The 23,220-nt window shown below is 46.0% G+C and overlaps 1 protein-coding gene and 1 non-coding gene across 3 annotated transcripts; both read left to right on the top strand.

Annotated features, from left to right (window-relative positions):
* Nucleotides 1-1,476: 1,476 nt before the first annotated feature.
* slc25a3a (solute carrier family 25 member 3a) lies at nucleotides 1,477-6,897 on the top strand. 2 transcript variants are annotated; one of them, XM_085382106.1, is made up of 8 exons: nucleotides 1,477-1,626; nucleotides 2,069-2,231; nucleotides 2,982-3,106; nucleotides 4,516-4,695; nucleotides 4,954-5,135; nucleotides 5,618-5,790; nucleotides 5,959-6,069; nucleotides 6,446-6,897. In XM_085382106.1, exons 2-8 carry the CDS (start codon nucleotides 2,090-2,092, stop codon nucleotides 6,604-6,606), a joined length of 1,074 nt encoding a protein of 357 aa, XP_085238232.1. In that variant the 5' UTR covers nucleotides 1,477-1,626; nucleotides 2,069-2,089; the 3' UTR covers nucleotides 6,607-6,897. The 2 variants fall into 2 exon arrangements, with proteins under 2 accessions (XP_085238232.1, XP_085238231.1); XM_085382105.1 differs by lacking the exon at nucleotides 2,982-3,106 and adding an exon at nucleotides 3,953-4,077 and having other exon boundaries at nucleotides 1,478-1,626.
* Nucleotides 5,205-5,404, top strand: LOC146653070 (small nucleolar RNA SNORA53). Its single transcript, XR_014907788.1, has one exon. It is a non-coding gene; the product is annotated as a small nucleolar RNA SNORA53 (small nucleolar RNA).
* Nucleotides 6,898-23,220: the final 16,323 nt, after the last annotated feature.

Below are 23,220 nucleotides of genomic sequence, written 5' to 3'. Positions count from 1 at the left end.
GTCAGGAGAAAACCAGTCTTACTCCTTAACACTTACAGTGCCTTCCACTATAACTATGCAGTCTAATGGCTGAATTATGCTTCAGTGGGAAATCTATAGTGTACCTAACATACATAACTGGAAACTCTTTTTAACCGCTGTAATGTTAAGAGCCGTTTCTGGTCATGACAGACTGTCTAATAACCCTGGCCTTGGTATCTGTTGTGCTGGTCACACAGTGGATATTTTCAGGAATTTGAACCAGAGATGACGATAACTGAACAGAGAATGGGGAAATGAATACAGACTGAATTTAAACCAGGGAGAGAACTCAAAGTTGCATAACTAAACTAACCGTCAAAATAAAGCAGGACTGAAAGAAGGACCAGGAAAAAGCTCACACCCAGAAAAGGGTGTAGAGCCTGCTTCAGGTTAGTGATGAGTTACTACCCCAGGTGGAGGAGTTCAAAGATCTATGGGTCTTGTTTGTGATTGAGTGAAGAGTGAAACGGGAGATCGACAAACTGATCATTGTAGCATCCTCCAGAGCAGGGGTCTGGAAGTCCAGTCCTTGAGGGCCGGTGTCCTGAAACTTTTCCATGTGTCCCTGTTGCAACACACCTGAATAAAATGAGTAGGTCGTACCAGGAGGAGGCTCAGTGGCACACCCAGGACATGCTGGAGATAACTCTCGGCTGGCTTGGAAAAGACTCGGTGCCCCCCAGAAATATAAACTGCCCTGAGGCAATTGGTGTTGTGAAATGCGTGAGTGATCCTGGCCGTGCAGTCATTACTATTTAGGTTGGCGTAACCTCTCTGGAGCATGTAGATTAATGTATCATCCACTTCCAGATTTGGTTGATCTGGGAACTGCCCAGGTGAGCCAGGGCCAGTCTTTCCGTGACCCATGTGGACATGGGCTGTGAATGAAGAAACTGTTCAGCTCATTTCCTATCTCCAGGCTGCCCACCGGTTGTCACTTTAAACCCAGTGATTTTCTTCATTCCACTCCACACATCCCCTGTGGTGTTCTGCTGAAGCTTGAACTCCAGCTTCCTCCTGAAGGACTTCTTGTATTTTTCTGAGCTCTTAGGCTTTGCTGGACTCTCCTCGGAGAATAAACAAATCGTTTTATCTCTCTCTCTCTCTTTATATATATATAAAAATATTTTATACAGGACTTCATGAGTATTGTGCAACTGATACATAATTACGTGAACATATCCACTGTGTTTGTAGCCCATATGTATTATCACAGCAGGGCTGCTGTACATCGAATGACCAGCAGATGTCAGTACTTCCAAAGGGGCTTCATCACACCTTCAGAGCAAAGCTTTACCCAGCCGGAACTTTGAGAACTAATTAGAACTATGAGAGGTGTTCCTCTCACAGTTCTAATTAGAAGTCACTCTATAGAACACAAACACCTGAATGTTGAATATAATATGACAGTCCAGTGTGTTTCAACTACCCAGTCTTACCTGTCGACAAGGACCGCCTTGATGACGACTGAAGACTTACTTGTTGTGCCCCACCTCCCACTATTGGTGACGTCACGAAAGGACAAATCATTTTAGCGCGAGGTCATTCGGCCTCTTCGAGCAGCCGGTTACAGCGAAGCGGAGGCGCCATCTTAGGACACTGAAAGTGAGTCGTGCTTTTCTTCTTCAGAGAGAACAGAGGAAAGAATTAATGGCGATTAGTTTGTTATGGACGTGTAACTGTCAAACCGCGATTCATGTTGAAAGGCGGGTTTATTTTATTTCTGTCTCTAATGTGAAGCGCAGACACTCCTCCTTTAGGTCGCGTTAGCTTGATGTAGCATAGCATTTTACCGTGTCGTTAAAGCCAGTGTAATGCTAGCCTGCCGTGCATTTTGAGCTCATGTACAGCTGGTTGGTAACCTTTCGGCGACTTTTATTAACGTTAGATAACTGTTGTAGTTTAGGTGCGTTGAGGTCATTAAGCCAAGATTTTCCTGCTGACAGTCAAACTAAGCTGAGCAGCACGTGACCCACTCTCGCGAGTGGGTTGGTTGTGTTAGCAGTTAGCTTAGCTCACGCTAACCTTGTCTCTCATTGCACTGCAGCTCCGCCGGCAGGACGCCACCATGTATCCCACTACACTGACGCAGATCGCCCGGGCCAACCCGTTCAGCGCCCCCCTCTTCACCCTGCAGAAAGTGGAAGAACCCCTCCAGAGCCATAAGGGCCAGAGGAGCCGACGATTGGCAGCAGCTGCCACCGTAGACGGTAAAGCCGGCCGAGACTCCGAAAGGTCGCTGCAAGGCTAGCGTTAGCTTAGCTGAGCAGATGTACCCGGTTGCGGCTAACTACTTTCGCACATTATATGTAGTCGGACTTACTATTTGAGCAGGCACGTGTACTCGATTTGTTTTATGTACGGGTTAGGTGGTCCGGAGGACTGTTGGATGATGATGTTGGAGCAGTCGGGCCTGCCCTGCATACAGGCCGCCCGTGGAGGACACGGAAGGACACAGCAGCGCTCAGCCTTTGCACAGCAATGCGCTGTTTGACACACTTTAAGGATTTTCTGAACGCTAATTATAACAAAAATGAATGTGACCCTGACTCTGAGCTGCTCAGGGGTCACCTTTGAAGGCAGATGGCGCAATGGCTGTGGTACACAGTACAACAGTGTTCTTATCTGGGGCCTTGCAGTCTGCAAACAGGTTTTCAGAGAACCAAGTCTCAGCACAAGATTTGAACTTCCTTCCCTGCTCAAGTCTAGGCCCAGCCATTTGACATCAAGCTTGGATCGTTTGTTTTTGAAACAGAAACTGCAGTTTTTACGTTTGTTAGTGTTTGTTTAAGTTTGGAAGACAAAATATCCAATTTCCTAGTTAAATGATACGGGCAGTAAAAAGCTCTTTGGGTAAGAGGAAAAGTGGATGACAAACTTTCCATAAGCTCACTGCTCCAGACTCAGTCATGCTGAGCTCATATTGCCCTGTTCTTAAAGTCTGTCCTGTGTTTCTTCAGAGGGAGACAGTTGTGAGTTCGGCTCACAGAAGTATTTCATCCTGTGTGGCTTTGGTGGGATTCTGAGCTGTGGCACCACACACACAGCTGTCGTTCCCCTCGATCTGGTCAAATGCCGAATGCAGGTCTGTCGCTGCGGCTTGCTGCCATCGTCTTTGGCCCACTTACCATAATTCTGTTTGTCCTTTTAAAAAAAATTAATGCATCTTTCCATGGGAGAAATGTCACCAGCATAGTTGTGGTGAATTTGTTTTTGCCATTAGTTCCCATTAATCTGACATGTTGGAGTGATCATAACATACCTGCATGATTTTTCACGGTATTGTTAAATGAATGCCACTCACAGAAGAGGACCAGTGTCTGAAGGTCAGAAGGACCGACCTGAGGGAGAACAGTTTCTCTTTTGACAGTTTTATTACACACAGCTGAGTTTGGCTTAGGCAACACACTGACTGTTCATTAACAGGACTGCAAAGACAGCCGTACGTTTGATACGACAGTTTCTCTGCTGTGTGTAATCATTCCAATGAAATGAATATTGTTTTATTTCAGTTTAATCAGACCATGTTTTTAATCAGTTGGGGATCCTGCTAATGTTTTGCATTTGTTTTTAGACTTACTGACATATTGCCGATCTGTTGGAAGTTTGAAGTGTGTTAAGAAAAGCAGTAAACGAGGAGAGAGAACTGCCTAACTGCAAAACATTACTGTGGTCCCTGACCGCTCATACTGAATTTGTACAGTGATTTGATCATACTGTCCTAATGATTGGTGGCATGTTGGTGACAGAGGCATCCATAATGGAAGGGTGTTGGCACTGAATTGAAACAGTTGCGACCTGGAGCAAAACACACTTATTTGGTGTTTCAGTGGTGACTCCTTCCATTACTTGGCCCTGTGTTTGTTGATTTTTGTCCTGTTGCATGTGACCTTGCATGCTGCATGTCTTTGTCCCCTCCCTTCTACCACAGAGGAAGTCAGCTGCGAGTTTGGCTCCTCAAAGTACTATGCTCTGTGTGGCTTTGGGGGTATCCTGAGTTGCGGCCTAACACACACAGCAGTGGTGCCCCTCGACCTTGTCAAGTGCCGTCTGCAGGTTTGTATGGAAGCTGAACCTCCCAGTAGCCAGCATCTACGCCAGCCTCTCAAACCTTCAACTAATGAGTATGTTAGCAAGGAGTCTACGAATTATTGTATATTAAAATAAATATCAGTCATTGAGTTGAAGTGACTTTGAACAAACAAAGACAACTGTTTGCTTCTTGAGAATGTGGATCCTGAGTGTACAAGAGCTTGTTAAACCAAGCAAAGCAGAAATGGACAAGTTTAATTAACAGTAAATGACTCTATTTGCCCTCACACAGTATTATTATAAGTGTTATTAACAGTAACCTGACATGAAAACAGACGTCTCCAGTCCAAGTATGTTCTTAGTGTCAGCCTTCTGGTGCTGGTTACCTGCAGACAACACTACCCCTAAAACCCCTGTGTTCAGAGCTGATATGGTGATCACGCCAGTGTTTCTGTTCCTTAGGTGAATCCTGATAAATACAAGAGCATTGGCAATGGATTTGCAGTAACGGTGAGAGAAGATGGTGTCAGAGGTCTGGCAAAGGGCTGGGCTCCTACCTTCATTGGCTACTCCATGCAGGGACTCTGCAAGTTTGGTTTCTATGAAGTGTTCAAGATCCTCTACAGTGACCTGCTAGGAGAGGTGAGTGGAACTTTTTGACACTTGACTGGGAACGCCTGCCAAAGCAGGGTGGGCACGAGTCATGCTTCTGGTCTACAGAAGAAAGATGGGATGAGTTTAAAGGAGTCCTTTGAGCGTTTATTGACCATGAAGCTGCTCTGAGTTGTCACATTATTTTGGAGAAATCTGAACTGCCTTCTTCATGTGTGTAAATGCAGTGTAGGCTATGTGTGACTTGCTTGGAACTACTCTTATTTTCTCCCACTGTGTGACCAACAGGAGAATACGTACCTGTGGAGAACCTCCCTGTACCTGGCTGCCTCAGCTAGCGCAGAGTTCTTCGCTGACATCGCTCTGGCTCCAATGGAGGCTGCCAAAGTCCGTATCCAGACCCAGCCAGGCTATGCTAACACCCTCAGAGAGTGTGCCCCCAAGATGTATGCAGAGGAGGGCCTCTGGGCGTAAGTTTGTTCCATAACGTGTGGTAGCACTTGATTGAATAATTAAACGGAGAACAAGTTTGTGATGCTAACACGCTCCTTAGATCCACCTCTGGAGGGCACTGTTCTCTGAGCAGAGCTCCTCAGCAGCTTTCTGGCTGTACAGTTGGAGGTGCTTGAGTCATTGGCGTGTGAGAACAGTCTACCTGTCCCCCAGCCCATCTGCTGCACTGGCAACCCTGTCACTGGGCAGGGATCTCCCAGTGCAGCGAGCCTGGGGGACGGACACATTCGACATAGTCTCTGCATAGAGCTGGAAGACAGTTTGGAGTGATTTTTTTTTAAATTTATTTTTTAAACTACATTTAACCAGCAAAATGTGTAAGCTACACAGGTACCTGAGCCTAAAACTTACTTTAAAATTAGGGGATATTTATCTCTATATGAAGTTCTAGTGCCAAGTGTCTCCGAGCTCATTCCTTGTTTTTTGCCTGTAATCCCAGTTTCTATAAAGGAGTGGCTCCCTTGTGGATGAGGCAGATCCCCTACACCATGATGAAGTTTGCCTGCTTTGAGCGAACTGTGGAGATGCTCTACAAGTATGTTGTCCCTAAGCCCCGCAGTGAGTGCACCAAACCTGAGCAGCTGGTCGTGACCTTTACGGCTGGTTACATTGGTGAGTTTGGGGATGTTTCCCTGCTGATGTTGATTAAATGCTGCCATGTATTTTGAGTAACTACTAGACCTTTAGTTGTAGCATGCAAAGTAAACTCCAATCATTTTTGCTGTATAAGGCTAGAAAATCAAGGTTGAGGTTTCTAATGTCTCGTTGCTTTGTGTGCAGCTGGTGTGTTCTGTGCCATCGTGTCCCACCCTGCTGACTCGGTCGTGTCTGTGCTGAACAAAGAGAAGGGCAGCACTGCTATGCAGGTCCTCAAGAGGCTGGGACCCAAAGGTTTGTATCAACATTATTTCAGTTGTTTCATCAGCAGTAGTATGAAACGAGGTTTAAGACCATCCACTGCTGGAGGAGCAGAGCTTCTCAGCAGCTCCTATGTTGTGGGAGGAGTTTGAGTCATGGCATACCTGCAATCAGGCCTCAGTTGTGTCTCAGGGGTTCAGGAGTGCAACTTTGTGAACAATTCACTTTTACACTGCTCACCTCCTGTACTTGGTTTACATTCAAGTAGGGTTGAATGATGACTTTGTGTCTAGCACATTTTTGTGTTCAGTGGATAGCAAAGTGGCTTTTGTGTCTACTGAAGTAGGACTTGATTGACCTGAACCACTGTTTTGTGAGGTGAGGAATAACGGACTGCTGTCTCTTTCAGGTGTGTGGAAGGGTCTTATTGCCCGTATCATCATGATTGGTACTCTGACAGCCCTGCAGTGGTTCATCTACGATTCTGTGAAGGTGTACTTCCGCCTGCCACGCCCCCCTCCACCTGAGATGCCCGAGTCCCTGAAGAAGAAGCTCGGTCTTACAGAGTAACCCATCTTGTCACTGAGCTGCATTCTCCAGAAGCAACACATTTAAACCCCCAAATTCCTACAGCACACAGCAGCCACTGTATTTATGTCCTCAGCTCCTGCTGCTCTTCAGGGCCCAGGGGTGCTACTTCTCATGTATATTTAAAAGCAAAACGGGCGAGAAGATGGAGCCGTCACTCTTGGCTGATCAAGGGTCTGACATAATTTTTCTCTGTAGAAACATCAGTCTGGTTTTATCAGTTCCTGTCCTTAGATTATTTGGAAATTCTAATTAAATATTTCCTGGAAAACACCTGTTGTCTGTTTCTGCTTTGAATTAAAGCGTTTGTTTTTAAGGTTATACAACATCTATCACAGTGCATCTGCCCTGTGCAGGAATATCAATTTTAAAGGAGCGCTACTGCTATAACTGGGAAGGTTCTGTGTATTACACTGAAATTTGCAGTGGTTTAAGGTGGTGTAGTTGTGATGCATCATATGCTGCTAGTTTCAGTTGCCTGAGGTCATCAGCATGGAGAACCAGATTTCTGTCAACTGTTTGCGTAGTGTAATACACTCACTGGAAGATCGGTACATTTTAATTAGAGATGACTGACTAGTCTTTGTTCACTGTTCAAGGTGTTCTTGGTGGGCCTGTGTTTTAGAGTACCACCAGAGGGAGGTCTTACTCCACCTTCAGGCTGAAGAAGTTGAGAGGGATGTTTCTCCTACCGAAAATGCTATGGAATTATATTTGGGTACGAAGGGAGAAAAATATATCATCTGAGCAAATAACTTCATTTGATGGCCACATTTGTTGTCACTCATGCAATCAACAACCTACCCATGCAGAATCTGCAGCAATGCACACAAACCATTCAATATGCTGCGCAAGCACTGCTGCAGTTTGATGCACTCACTCTATGAATCAAGTGACTGGAGGGCAGAGCCCAAAGGAAGAGAACTCACAATGCAATTGGCCACACATAAGCAGTGTTCAGAATGAAGTTTCCCAATTATCAACAGTTGCTGTGCAGTAGTAGAAAGATTGACCATTGTCACTTTAATGCTGAAGAACAGACCTTTTCTGATTTTTTTTTTTTTTCCTTCAAAAAATTATAGTGAGCATCAGGAAAGATCCTTATTTAGCAAATATAAACCTGGCCATTTCATTACCATACCCCACAACCTTAAATTTGAAACTATTGACAATTTAAGTGTAAAGTTAAATGATTACTAGCATCTTAGCTGCCTTTTCTTTTAAAAGCCACACTATTAGCCATAGTTGATGGTCACATAGGCATTCATTTTACTCGAGTAAAAGCCAATTTTAGTACAAGATGGCGCCAGTATGTTCGGCTCGCCGTCACTCCTCCTGTTTTTTGGTTTTTTGTTTGCTGTTCTTTGCCTTAACTGTGGAAATCAACTCGCTCCGGACTTATGACCGGCAAACTCTCTTCATTATTCGAGACTCAGCAGTGTCAGCACCTTTGTCCTCTGTCTTTGATGGACAAACAAGCGGTGTGCCTCCACTGTTCGATGGTATTCCACCTTACCTACGTCGCACCTGGTTCCTCCCTCCCAAGCTACACCGGAAAAAACGTTGGAGAAGACGAGGGAAGCGAAGTGGTCTCCTGGCCCGCACAAAGGCATTTCTATCACTCTCCTGCCTGGCTGATCCTCCCCTCGCTCAGATGGGTTTCTGCTACTCTGCTGCGGTGAGGGGCTCACTCAGGCCCAGAGGACCCTGGGTGAAAACCGTCTCTCAAACTCCGCCTGCTGTTGCTCCGGCTTTACCGGTAGGCCCGCTTCTTGGCCCGCGCCTCCCTCGGTCATCTGGCTCACTCCTCGCCATGCCGGCGGCGGCGTTCTCCTCTGGTAGGCGACTCTCTGCCATCTCCGGCCCACGCCTGGTGTTTGCTCCCTTCCTGCGTGACTCTCCGGGTCCGTCGCTCGCTGTTTCCGTTCCGGGTCCTCAGTCATCGGCTCTCCTACAGCCACGGATCCGCAGATTTGGTGCTACAAACTCTAACCTACGCCCACTCACCCGCATATCAACCTCGATGACAGCTACTGATCTCACCTTATCTATGGCTTTGATCAACACTCGATCCCTCTCCAATAAGACGTTTCTGCTCAAGGATTTTTTCTCTTCTTACGACTTGGATTTTATGTTCCTGACGGAGACCTGGTTACGCGCTGGTGAGACTGTGGCTTTCTCTGAGCTTCTTCCTCCAGGCTGTTGTTTTTTAAACACTCCCAGGTCCTCTGGCAAAGGCGGAGGCCTCGCCTGTGTTTTTAAATCTGTTTATGACTGCCATCAGATTTCTTTTTCCTCTTTTTCCAGCTTTGAACTACAGCTTTTTAAACTAAACTCATCCACTCCGTTACTGATTGCAGTGGTATATCGTCCTCCCAAATTTAACAAGGACTTTATCAGTGAGTTTGGGGAATTCCTTTCAGGGCTTTCAGTAGATTTCGATCATTTTCTTATTGTTGGTGACCTGAATATTCATGTGTGCTGTCCATCTAAACCCCTGGTTAGAGACTTTGTTTCACTGTTGGATTCCTTCAACCTTACTCAGTGTGTGTCTGGCTCCACACATGAGAAGGGTCACACTTTGGACCTTGTCATGTCTCACGGCTTGGGTATCCACATCTCTGAAATTTGTGAGAGTGCGTGTATCTCCGATCATTTTCCTGTTCTATTTTCTGCCACTGCACATTGTTCTGATGCTGCAGTTAAACCTCCTTCACGCCGTCACCGGATCATCAATACCCATGTACCATCTCAGTTTTCTGCTACTTTTAGCAACTCTGAGCTCTCCACGGTGGACTGGATTGATTCCTTGTGTGCAGAAGATTTAACTGCTCTTTTCAACTCAACATGTACTTCTATTTTGGACCTCATCGCTCCCCTAAAAACACTCCGTCCCAAAGCTCACGCTGAACCCTGGATTACAGACTCTGTTCGTGCTCTCAGGCGCACCTGTAGGTGTGCTGAGAGAAAATGGAAAAAGGACAAGCTGCACATTTCTTTTAATATCCTCAGAGACTCTCTTTCAACCTATCAGAAAGCCGTTAAAGAGGCCAAGTTCTCCTACATATCAAACCTGGTTAGCAGTAGTGTCCATAAACCTCAGACTCTGTTTCGTGTTTTAAATTCCATTGTAAATCCTTACACATCCACCAGCCTCACACCTTCTGCCACCCTCTGTAATGACTTTCTAAAGTTCTTTGTAAACAAGATTTCCTCCCTGCAGTCTGTCATTCCATCTTCACCTTCCAATCCCTGTGTTTTGTCTTTGTGCCATTCTGCCTTTAATCAGTTCGAACCAATCTCTCTCTCTCAGCTGCATGAAATAGTCTGCAAGGTTAAGACTACCAACTGTTCCACCGATGCTATCCCCTCTCGGCTTCTGAAGCAGGTTCTGGACTCAGTCGGACCTTTCCTTCTGGTCCTGATCAATGCCTGCCTCAGTTCTGGTTGTTTCCCAACACCCTTCAAGCACGCTGTTGTTCAACCTCTCCTTAAAAAGCCTAATCTAGATCCATCCCTACTCTCTAACTATAGTGTGGAGGTATGTAACAACGACAGGAGAGATCTCAGTGTCTCACTCCAACAACTTTATTAACTGACAGAACTTCACATATAGTCAGCGCCAAAATCTCCACCCCCACACTTCCCTTCAACTTGTGTGTGAGTGGAGCCACCTGGTGGTCCGCCACACATACCCCCCCTTGAACACACAGTCAGGTCTCCATTCAGTCCAGGACCCTGGGTCTAAGCAAACGACCCGCACGACTGAACCTGGGAGGGAGAGAACAGGCAGAGGAAGGTCCATCCTGTGAACGAGGCTGGTGAAGGCGAGCAGGAAAGGCAGGAGGAGGCTCAAACGTTGGTGGTCCTGGGGGGAAAACCAGAGACTGTCAACCCCAGCGCAGGAGGTCGGCCACGGCGAGGGGCCTGGGCCGGCACTACATCACTGTCCGGAAGAACATGTGCTGGTTTAAGTCTGTCAACACACACAGTCTCCCTTCGACCCCCAAAATCCAAAACAAAATGTTTCCGGCCCGGTTCAATAACCCTGAACGGGCCGTCATACAGCGGCCGCAGCGGTGTCCTGTGGGCATCGTGCCTGACAAAAACAAACTTAGCAGTCTCTAGAGTCTTTGGAACAAAGGTGTCAGGCACGCAATGGTGCACCGGACCAGGAACCCGAAGCGAGTGCAAAAGCGGGGTGAGAGAGAGCACCGATGGATCGAAGCAGGGAGGAGGATTTTCAGGCAAGAATTCTCCAGGCACGCGGAGGGGCTGACCAAACACTAGCTCAGCTGGGGAAGCGCCGAGATCCTCCTTAACCGCAGAGCGCAGCCCAAGCAAAACCCACGGGAGGCGGTCAACCCAATTGCCATCCTTTAAGGAGGCGCGAAAGGCAGCCTTCAGCGACCGGTGGAACCGTTCACACATCCCATTAGCCTGCGGGTTGTATGCGGTTGTGCGGTGGACTTTAGCCCCCAGTCCATCAGCCATGGCCGACCAAAGCTCGGAAATGAACTGGGGGCCTCTGTCTGACGTAATGTCCGCGGGTGGGCCGAAACGCGAGACCCAGGTCGACAAAAACGCCTTGGCCACCACTGCTGCGGTAGTGGACGCCAGGGGGACCGCCTCCGGCCACCTGGTGGTCCGGTCAACAACAGTCAAAAGGTGCGTAAAACCTTGTGACTGCGGCAAGGGACCCACCAGATCGACATGCACATGATCGAAACGTTTGCCGGGTATGAAGAACGGCTCCAGGGGCGCCTTGGTGTGTTTATGAACCTTCGCGCGCTGGCAGGGAATGCACGACGACGCCCATTCCTTAACAGATTTGCGAAGGCCTGGCCAAACAAATTTAGAGCTGACCAGTTTAACAGAGGCCCGGACCCCTGGATGAGAGAGAGCATGTACCGAGTCAAAAACTTGACGACGCCAGGAAGCGGGAACCACAGGGCGAGGGCGGCCGGTGGAAACGTCACAGACGAGGAGGGGACCACCGTCCTGCACGGGTCTGTCCTCCAGTATGAGGCCCGTCTGGGTGGATTTAAGCGCGAGGATGTCAGGGTCACCGCTCTGATCGGCAGCCATGGCGGAGTAGTCTATGCCGAGAAAGACGGGAGAAACCAGCGCACGGGACAAACAGTCAGCCACATGATTGGATTTACCAGCCACGTGCCGAATGTCCGTGGTAAACTCAGAAATGGCTGCCAACTGGCGCTGCTGGCGTGCACTCCATGGATCGGAAACCTTGGACATGGCAAACGTCAAGGTCCACGTATGCGGTAAAGTGACGACCCTCGAGAAAAAAACGGAAATGACGAGTCGCCAGGTGGAGCGCCAGTAGCTCCCTGTCAAAAACGCTGTAATTGCGTTCGCTGTCACGTAGCGTACGGCTGAAAAAGGCGAGCGGTTGCCAGACACCCGAGATTCGCTGTTCCAGCACCGCACCCACCGCTATGTCCGACGCATCAGTGGTCAACGCAATCGGCGCTGAGGGGGATGGGTGGGCCAGAAGGGCAGCATTAGCTAACGCTGACTTAGCATCAGAAAACGCTTGGATGCTGTCCGGAAACCAGTCAACGGGGTCATTAGCTTTTTTACCCTTTAACGCCCCATAAAGGGGCTTCAGCAGATGTGCCGCTCTGGGGAGAAAACGGTTGTAAAAATTCACCATCCCCAAAAATTCCTGCAGTGCCTTAACAGTCGTGGGACGCGGAAATTCCGAAACAGCTCGGACTTTGTCAGGCAACGGAACCGCGCCCTCGGCGGAAACACGGTGCCCAAGGAAATCGAGAACGGGCAACCCAAACTGGCATTTAGACGGATTAATAATCAGTCCATGCTCCGCCAAACGCTGAAAAACCTGACGCAGATGGAACATGTGCTGCTCCTTCGAGCTGCTGGCCACCAGTATATCATCAAGATATACAAAAACAAAGGGCAGCCCGCGCAAGACCGAGTCCATCAACCGCTGGAAGGTTTGGGCGGCACCTTTCAGGCCAAACGGCATGCGCAGAAACTCGAAAAGGCCGAAAGGTGTAATTACGGCGGTTTTGGGGACATCCTCCGCGCGCACGGGAACCTGGTGATATCCCCGTACCAAATCGATCTTAGAAAAAACCGAGGTCCCCGCAAGATGGGCGGAAAAATCTTGGATGTGGGGAATGGGATAACGATCGTTCTCCGTGACATTATTAAGACGGCGGAAATCCCCACAAGGTCGCCACCGACCATCAGATTTAGGCACCATGTGTAACGGAGAAGCCCAGGCACTGTTCGAACGCTGCACGATGCCCAGACGCTCCATGGTGGCAAATTCTTCCCGAGCAAAAGCCAGTTTGGCGGGGTCGAGGCGGCGCGCGCGCGCGAACACCGGGGGCCCTACTGTAGTTATGTAATGCTCTACCCCATGCTTCGTCACAGTGCTCGAGAAGGTGGGGACAGAGAGTGAGGGAAACTCAGAAAGCAAACACTGAAAAACGTCACCCGAATCTACTGAGTTAGCATGCACCACGGGCTGAGCACCCCGAGTCAAACAGGGTAATGAGGAAAAGGACACAGCATCAATTAAACGTCTGTTAGCCACATCAACCAGTAGTCCGTGAGCACAAAGAAGATCAGCGCCTATTATAGGCACAGAGCTAGCAGCAACAACAAAGTTCCACTGAAAGTCACGGTCGTGAAAGCAAACAGTCACCAACCTTTCACCGAAGGTTTTGATGGGAGAGCCATTAGCCGCTGTTAGCAATGGCCCGCAACCCTCAGCTAGCCTGTCCGAGCCAGCCGGGGGAAGAAGGCTCTTCTGTGAGCCGGAGTCCACCAGGAAACGCCTCCCCGAGCGTGAGTCCTCTAAAGCAGCCTTTCCTTGTTGCCAGCGGTCGCGGCTGCTACAGAGCGCTGACATGCCCGTTTCCCTGGGTCTGGAAACTGCAAGGCGGGAGGCAGCGCCGTGCCTTCGCTCCAAAACGCTGGTGATAAAAACAAAGCCCCTTTCCGCGGTGCCGCCGTGCAGCGATTCCGGCCACAGTGGACGAGTCGGAGGGCCCGTGGAGCATCGGTGAGGGGGAGGGGGAAAACGCTGGTGGGTCCTGAATAACCGTCTGGACGCCGAAAGTCCTGGTAGCCAGGAGGATGCGATCCGCCTCTTCCGCAAGGGAGCGGTAATCCTTCGTGGCCAATAGCGGGGAGTTGGCAAGGCCAGCGCGCACTGGAGCCGGCAGCTGTCGAAGAAAGAGGTGGGTGAAGAGAAATCCTCCGTGCCCAGCAAGGACAGCATGCTCTTCATGAGCTCGAGGGCGGTGCCGTCGCCCAGGCCCGCGATGGAAAGGAGTTTCTCGGCCCGCTCAGCATCAGAGAGGGAGTAACGCCGCAGCAGCAGCCCCTTGAGGGCGGCGTACTTGCCCTGGGCTGGGGGATCCCGGAGGAGAGTCATCACACGGCGGGTTGACAGCGGGTCAAGTGAGGCCACCACATGGTGGTATTTAGTGTCGTCGGCTGAAACTCCACGAAGAGCAAACTGAGCTTCTACGTGCATGAACCATGAAGGAGGATCGTGAAGCCAAAAATCCGGCAATTTAAGCGCCACAGCAAACGCAGCCATCGGCGGAGGTGAAGGTCCGGCGGCCGCCGATGCTTCCAGGCCAGAGCTGGCTTCGTCGTCGAGCCTTAGCATGTTCACTACAGGGGTCACCAATGTGGAGGTATGTAATAACGACAGGAGAGGTCTCTGTGTCTCACTCCAACAACTTTATTAACTGACAGAACTTCACATATAGTCAGCGCCAAAATCTCCACCCCCACACTTCCCTTCAACTTGTGTGTGAGTGGAGCCACCTGGTGGTCCGCCACAATAGGCCCATTTCCAACCTCCCTTTTCTGTCTAAAGTACTGGAAGGAGCCGCCCTCACGCAGCTCCAGCTATTTCTTGACAATAACAATCTCTATGAGAAGTTCCAGTCTGGTTTTAGAGCTCGGCATAGCACAGAAACCGCCCTTCTGAGAGTTTTTAATGATTTGCTTTTAACTGTTGACTCTGGTTGTGCTGCTGTCTTAGTAACCCTGGACCTGACAGCAGCCTTCGACACTGTTGATCACAACATACTGCTATCCCGCCTTCAACATTGTGTCGGTTTAAAGGGCACTGTCTTAAAGTTTTTCCAGTCCTATTTGAATAATAGGAGTTTTTCTGTTCACCTTGGTGAACTGTCATCTCCCAGAGCTCCTTTAACCTGTGGCGTACCTCAGGGGTCCATACTAGGCCCCCTGTTGTTTATTCTGTACTTGCTCCCTCTGGGCGATGTGCTCCGTAAACATAATGTGTCCTTCCACATCTTTGCCGATGATATTCAGATCTACCTCCCTCTGAGGTTGAACTGCAATGTTTCTTTGCAGCCGCTACTCTCCTGCTTGTCTGACATTAAGACTTGGATGACTCTTAACTTCTTACACCTTAATGAAAGCAAAACTGAAGTCATTGTGTTTGGGCTTCCTAAAGATCCCAACTTCTCTCTTGACTTTTTGGGACCCCTAACCTCCGATTGCACTTCTTCCATTAAGAGTCTTGGTGTTATTTTTGACAATGCTTTTAAACTTGATAAACAAATCAGCTCTGTAGTTAAGGGATCTTTTTATCATTTGCGGATTATAGCCAAAGTCAAGTCTTACCTTTGCAGGAACGATCTAGAAAGAGTGGTCCATGCTTTTATTACTTCACGGCTAGACTACTGCAATTCCCTCTATGCTGGCCTAGATCGTTCCTGTCTACATCGCCTTCAACTGGTGCAGAACGCTGCCGCTCGCCTGTTGACCGGTTCAAAAAAAAGAGACCACATCACTCCGGTTCTCTGCTCTCTCCACTGGCTCCCAGTTGCCTTTAGGATTGATTTTAAAATCTTATTGCTGGCTTTTAAGGTTTTAAATGGCACTGCACCTTCTTACCTGTCAGAACTCCTTAGTACTTATCGCCCCAGGAGATCTTTGAGGTCAGCCGACCTGATGCTTTTAGATGTTCCCAGGTATAAATTAAAGACAAAGGGAGAGAGGGCGTTTGCTGTGGCTGCACCCAGACTGTGGAACAGTTTACCTCCTCACGTCAGACTCTCCAAAAGCCTAGAAACTTTTAAAACCGCTCTTAAAACTCACCTCTTTTCATTGGCTTTTAGAAAGGTTTAATTTATTTGTTTTATATATTTTTATTTTATTTTTATCAGCGAGGTGTTATTACGAAATTGTGTTCTATTGTATTTTTATCTGTATTTACTGTACAGCACTTTGGTCAGCCTTGGTTGTTTTTAAATGTGCTCTATAAATAAACTTGACTTGACTTGACTTGACTTTTACCACGTTAATTTTACCTTAATCACTCAGCTGTTGGGACTGCGGTCCTCTACTTCTAGTTGGCTAGAAGTAGGCCCATAGGCTGTGCCTATGAGACCTGCTTACTATTTGTTGTTGGTATTTATACACCTCTCTGCATTTAATTATTAGTTATTATAATATCTGGAGTCCAGAGGAGGTCTTTGTCCAGTCTTCCTCCCCTCACGCCACCCAGTCGCTGCCCCTCCCTAAGCAAGTCAAGTCAAGTGGCTTCATTGTCATTCCAACCATGTGCAGTGGTACAGTACACAGTGAAACGAGACCATGAAGCTACATATGACATATAACAGACAATCAACACAGGACTTTACAAAGTTCAATGTGCAAAAATTGCAAATAAACAAAACAAAGAGTGCAACACCAGACAGAGCAGAACGATATAGACACAACAGTGGAAACTGAGCATTGTACAAAAAGTAACTTGGAGGTGTGTGTGTGTGTCAGTGCAGTTACTCAGTGTTCAGGAGTCTGACGGCCTGGGGGAAGAAACTGTTCGGCAGTCTGGCAGTGACGGCCCGAATGCTCTGGTACCTCTTGCCAGAAGGCAGCAGGGTGAAGAGTGTATGTGAGGGGTGCGTGGGGTCCTCCACAATGCTGGTGGCTTTGCGGATGCAGTGGGTGTGATAGGTGTCTATGATGGAGGGAAGAGAAGTTCTCCGCCAGGTGGACACCAAGGAATTTGGTGCTCTTGACAGCCTCCACAGATGCTCCATCAATGTTAAGTGGACAGTGATCTCTCTGTGCTCTCCTGAAATCTTTTGTTTTGTCCACATTCAGACACAGGTTGTTGACTCTACACCAGTCCATTAAATGTTGCACCTCCTCTCTGCATGCTGGTGTGAGATTATAGCATAACATATGATCAATTATTCCATTGTCCTCATCTCAGACTGTGGTTGATGGTTAATGTAGAAGTCAAAAGCTGGAATTGTGCAATAGATATTGTTCATTACTGATAGATCCTATTTTCTAGTACAAATGGCACAGTTTTGTGTGTGTGAGAGAGAAAGACAATTTAGAATTTTATTTTTATATTTTTTTGCTCTATAAAAGTGATTGATTCTACTATTAAATATCCAAGGAACCAAAAGTAAGCTGTCTGACAGCATAGTGCTGTACTCGGGTGATATAGTACTGTGAGGTCTGAGGAATATAAGATGGGGCCTGATTATTCAAGACCTTCTATGTGAGGAAAAGGGTTTTTAATTTGCTTCTGGATTACCAGGGAGCCACTGCTTCCTGTTAAATTTTGCAGATACATTTGCATGCATCCACTATCATACGCTCACGTTGTGCCTCATGATCCTAATAGTGCATTTGCTAAAATGATGTAGTAGAGCTGTGGAACATAAAAATCAGACACTGCATTTCAAACTGAGTTAAAAGGAACTACTGTGTCACAAATGAAATGATAGCGCCTAGCAGATTTACCTGATGCTCATCTAATGGGCCTGAGCCTGGCCTGGGTCACAGAAACTCCCCCTTACACACACACACACACACACACACACACACACACACACACACACACACACACACACAGTGTGCTGTTGTACTGATGGTGTCATTACAATCCATTTGTTGCCCACAAAATGGGCAGCTTCTACACTGGCAGCAATAGTGTTGTCTTCTATTGGGATAAGGTTGCATCTCAGTGGGTACAACAGGGCCGCCTGGCAGGATAAGGTTGCCGGGGGTCATGGGAAATGGAGTCTATTTATGTGTTCCCTGTTTGTGAGGCAACACTGTCATCTGTGAATGATTGAATAAAACATCAACACTATGGGGGATAAAAAGGTTTGTCAGACGCTCAGTTTACTCATCTCCTCTTTTTGGGTGGATCGCTCCAGTAATTTCCACGTTTAGGTAGAATACGAAGAATCCATTGATTTGATAAACTAACAGGGTTATTGCACATGCTGCTTGAACAGTATGTGTGGCCTATTTTAGTACTCCATCTCCAGCACGTCCCACTGTTGATGGAAATAGCAGTGGGCTCCATCAGGGACAGTCAGGGTTTAGCCTTCATTATCAGGTCCACTTTCAACTATGTTTCCATTGCACTGCGCCAAGTCCACACAGACAGGCAGATCATGCACCGAGGACCCCGTAAACTTGCTTTTTTCCTTTCTTTCTCTCTTTCTGTTTTGAGTTTTAAAAAAGTGTTTGTGCACTTTAGAGTCCAAAAGATTTCAGTTTTTAAAATATTTTTACTGAACACTGTAATGTGTCCTATGAAAAAACATATTAGATAACCTGCAAACGACTAAAAAACAAATGTATATGGATTGTTACAAACTTTATCATTTAGTGTTATTTTACATTAACAGTATTTTTGCCAACGTGAATGGTTGAACGAGGGCACTGGGTATTTCTGTCGCACCCTGTCCAAAGATTAAACCAAAGTTGAACTCTGTAGCATTAACTTGACTCACCTTGTCTGAAGGAAGAGAAAACCTTCTAATTAGCAGATGATCTGCTCTACCTCCTTAGCTACAGGCACCTCATGACAACAAAGGAGTTGGAACATTCTGACTGCCCTCGAGTTGCTCAACCTGGGGTCCAGACTTAAAGCTGATTACTCCAGAGCAGGGGTGTCAAACTCATTTTACATGATAGGCCACCTATCACTCTTAAGAAATATCTTTAGCAGTGCACATTCAGGCCTGTGAGACTCATTTAGACACTCAGACACTGAGCCATAGCTGTGTGCTACATGCAGACATTTCTGCATCTATGCCATTCAAAGACACTTTGTATATACTTTAAGTAATATTCAATACTAAACTGTCACTTTAGTCTTTTTCAAGGAAGCTAATTTTTAACTCTGTATTGTCAGAACCCCCCCAACTATTTTTATGGATTTGCTACTACTAGGGAGACACACACGAGGTTTAAGGCCTGGACAAATTTGAATCCTGCACAATGGAAAATAGCTGAAAAGAAAAACGGGTATGACTTTATCCAGGTCCTAGTCTTATAAAGTCTGCACTCAGCTTTGCGGTTTACAATAACAATATTACTGAAATTTAGCCAGATGCTGCTCATTTTATGTTTTCTTTCGTTTCTTTACTCTTTCCCGAGATGCTTGCATTTAAATCCGGTGTTGTGCCAAAAATGATCGCCAGCTGCCAAAAACCGATTTCCGGTATTTGCCAAAAACTGATTGCTCCTATTTAAACTGCTATAAATAACTTGTTGGTCTATAATACGTGAAACATATGTCAAATGTATCCCTCATCATCTTAAGCCACAAACAACAATCCTGTAAAAAGGTAGAAGCCACAATCAGTATTTGGCAGTGGCTTTTATATATCCTTTATTTATCTTGACATTAAAAATGTCTTTTTTTTTTTTAGTTCAAGTTGACAGCGGAAATTGCAACAAATATAAAAAATAGTTCTGTAAACATATTTTAAGTGGACAAAAAGGACCGGATTGGTTATAATCTAAGTACAATAAGACAGAGCTATAAAGATACTTGAAAAACAGGTCATTTTTAAATTTTATATGTAACCCCTTTGTAAACCCTGTTCACCGAAGTCTATTTACCAACATACGTAAGGATATTACACATAAAAAAAAAACATACGGAAACATTGGAAAACAGTTTTGGGCGCAACACCGGCTCCCGGCTGTCCCCTATCTTCTTTTACATAGTGATATGTTCCCAGTCTGTCTTTGCATGTGATTGGCCGCATGATATGCCCATCAAAATAAAGTCCCGCCCCTGCTAGCATGGATCAGCAGGGCTCCAGGACTGAAGATTCGACTATTAATAACGGACATATGAAATTATATAATTGTTAAGCTGTGTCCCAAAACCTAGGCCGCATCTTTCGAGGACCCGGCCTTCGCGGTCTGCGTGGACCGGGTCCTAGTTTAATTATCACATGGAGAGGAATAACATTCCAAGTGGAGTTGAGATATTTTTGTACATTTTTTACCCAATTAATGATAAATGTGTTGTTTAAAGTGCTAAAATCCAGAAAGTTTAGACCGCCTTTATCATATGTGTTCAAGAGAACAAGTTTCCTTAAATACTGAGTCTTATTTCTCCACACAAAGCTAAAGATCATCTTGTCAGTGTCATTTAGAATAGAGTAGAATAATCCTTTAATTGGCCCCTAAGGGGAAATTTGTGTGTAACAGCAGCAAGAAAGACACATATACAAACAAACAGTACACAAGACACAGAACAGAAACATACAGTTTTTACATATTTACACCAAGGACAATGGTTCTGTTGGAGTGAATTGTTAAATGTTGTCATTTTTATGCCACCTCTGATGAAAGGAATTCCACTGTCCTTCCCCCAAGATTCTCGAGGTTCTGGGTGGGGGGCTGTAGTGTTTTATTACAGACACATCCTTGTGCTTTTTGATCTAAGCTTCCTGTGGTCAGCAGGAGGTCACACACACACACACACACACACACACACACACACACACGCACACATTCTTACAGAAGTTCACACATATACATACAATGCCTGGTCTTAGGACCATGTGGGCGTTGCTTTGCTGTGATGTGTTTTGTGTGAACTGTCTCTCAATAAAAGGCAGCGGGAGGAAGCCAGATTTGGGGTCATTTTCGTGGTGGACACAGACGAGGCCTCCCTTGCGCGAGTAATCGATCGATCGACTGTCTTGTTTTCTTCATGATGAATAAGTCTCTAGAATTAGCGAGGCTTGTGGAAACACAGACCCAGCAGTTACCAAAAGCAGAGTACTGTATCATTATTGAATTAAATTAAATTAAATACAGATAAGAGGCAAAACCTGGTTATAGTGTGAATCGGTTGATAAAATAGTGCAAGTTACAGTGCTGATGTAAACATCTATGTTTGTTGGGAGCAGTTCTGAGTCTGACAGCTGCAGAAGAGGAAAGACCTGCGAAACACTCCTTCATGCATCGAGAATGCAGCAGTCTGTCACTGAAGGAGCTCTGCAGTTCAGCAACATTTAAGAGTTTTTTTCTCCTCATGGATAGACAGAGCTGCATATATTAATCGTAAAATTCGCTCTGCTTTGGTGATCAAAACTCTTCCTCTTAAGAAGAGATCTCTAGGGGCCACTGGTTTAGTCTACTTTGAGTTTTCTGGAAGACAGATTTCACATTTAAGGATGTTCCTCTTGGTTGATCCTTAGTAATTATTATTCCCAAGTATCTCACTTCATTTTTAACTTGTATAGTACAAATAGATGTACTGAAATATTCCTTAAGTTCACACTTGTTAATATTCAGATCTACGCCAGAAGCTCTAGAGAACGCTTCCAGAGCTGCAGACGTGTTTTTGGTTCATCAGAAAAACAGCAGTATCATCAGCCATTTGACTGATTATCAGATTTCTGTCCAGCAGTGAGATACATGTGAGATCTAAAGATCTTGTAAAAAGAGGTACAGAGATGCAGGGCATCCTTGTCTAATGCCTCTTGACAGATCAACTTTAGGACAGGTTCCACTAATTAGTTTCACTGAGCCATTGCCGTTTCTGTATAGAGTCTCTATGGATTAACAACAGTAACTTTCAAAACCAAATTTATGTAAGGACTGTACAATGGACTGGTGTTCCACAGTGTCAAAGGCTTTATAAAAATCTAAAAAAATAACATGAATCAGAATCAGAATAATCAAGTAAATGTCTTCGTGAGTTTGGGAATCAGTGTGGTCAGTCACTGAGTCATAGTGAGTGGAAGACTTTCTTCATTGAGACGTTCCTTCACATAAAAACGAGCTAGCTCAGTAGCAAAAACCTCATGAAATTCTGCAGCTAGACTGTCTGTTCCTGGTGATTTGTTATTTTTGAGAAGATTAATAGTGCTCTACACCACTTACTGTGACTGCATATCATTTAAGGTCCTAGTAGAAATGGAATTCAGCAAGAAGTCTGCTGAGGCCTGTGGGAAATTGGATCTTTAAAGTTGTTTATAGAAGATAAAGATCTCTCCTGGTCAAAAAAACACAGCATCATGGTCAGTAAAGCCCTACAGCGACTCTACTTCCTCCACAAACTGAGGAGAGCAAGAACTTCGACCCCCATTATGAGCACCTTCTAGTGAAGCATTGTTGAGAGTATCCTCGCCAGCTGTATCACTGTGTGGTACGGCTCCTGCACTGGGTCCTGTTGGAAAAAGCTACAAAGAGTAGTGAGAGCAGTGGAGAGGATTGTGGGTACTTCTTTTTCCTCCCTCCAGGACATCTGCTGCACCTGCCTCACCTTAAAAGCCTTCTGCATTACAGGTGACTCCACTCGTCCGTCCAACAGTCTTTTCAGTTTGCTGCCATCGGGATGGCAAACTGTTGTGTATATAAGATTGTATTGGTCTCAGGGCTGGACTGGGACAAAAAATCAGCCCGGGCATTTTGACTAGTGACCGGCCCACCATGGTATTACAGGAAAATCCATAAAACCTTTATAATAAACTTAAACCTACACCAGCCTCCCTATTCTGGTATTCTAAACAGTACTTAGCAAAAATATAAAACAACTTAATTTATAATTACATATACCTAACTAATAGGGTTGCCAACTCCCAGCAAAAAAAGAAAAAAAAGGGAACCACTCCCGTACCCTCTGCCTCAAGATGCTTAATTGACAAAACTGATTTTAATTTAATGCACGTATAAAACAAATGCACAGAAATCTATTCTTTTTCTCCAGTAATTAAATAGATTCAACATCTTTCTTCAACAGAATTGCAGACTGCACAGATGGTACCTTCCCAAAGGAAAGAATACTATAACTTACAAGGGTATATACTAGACTTAATATTTACTGAATACTATAATGGATTTCTGTACATTTTACATCAGATGAAAACTTTGGTTGTAAGATTCAGATAATTATTTATTAAAAGCTAGACATTTTAAATAAGAATAAGAAAGAAAAGTATTTCTTTGTGCCCCCCTTTCCCTGTTAATGCCCTACCTGCCCCCCTGGCAAAACTTTGCTAGACCCGCCCCTGCACACGTAGCTGTCAGCTACTTAGAAAAGGATCCTGGTGTTATTTGTCTCTCAGAAACACTTCATAACTTCCCTTCACCTCATTCATGTCACCTAAAAGGTAAACCTGTTTCCCCGTCACCTGTTCAGCTCTGATGATTCAGTAAGGACATCTCCTGGTTTCATCTTCATGTTTCCTTCTCACCAGATATCCAAACCGACATCATGACCAGCAGTTTTTACAGCTGTGGCTCCAGCAAACATCAGCTGATACT

Source organism: Rhamphochromis longiceps, linkage group LG15, assembly GCF_057381845.1.
Source record: "Rhamphochromis longiceps isolate RC_006_pf linkage group LG15, R_longiceps_female_GT1.1, whole genome shotgun sequence".
Classification (NCBI taxonomy): Eukaryota; Metazoa; Chordata; class Actinopteri; order Cichliformes; family Cichlidae; genus Rhamphochromis; species Rhamphochromis longiceps.
This window is presented reverse-complemented; position numbering and strand designations above follow the sequence as displayed.

Coding starts and splice junctions, on each gene's coding strand:
- slc25a3a (XM_085382106.1), top strand. CDS start 2,090: ATGTATCCCACTACACTGACGCAGATCGCCCGGGCCAACCCGTTCAGC. Junction 2,232..2,981: donor AGCAGCTGCCACCGTAGACG/GTAAAGCCGGCC, acceptor GTGTTTCTTCAG/AGGGAGACAGTTGTGAGTTC. Junction 6,070..6,445: donor CAAGAGGCTGGGACCCAAAG/GTTTGTATCAAC, acceptor TGTCTCTTTCAG/GTGTGTGGAAGGGTCTTATT.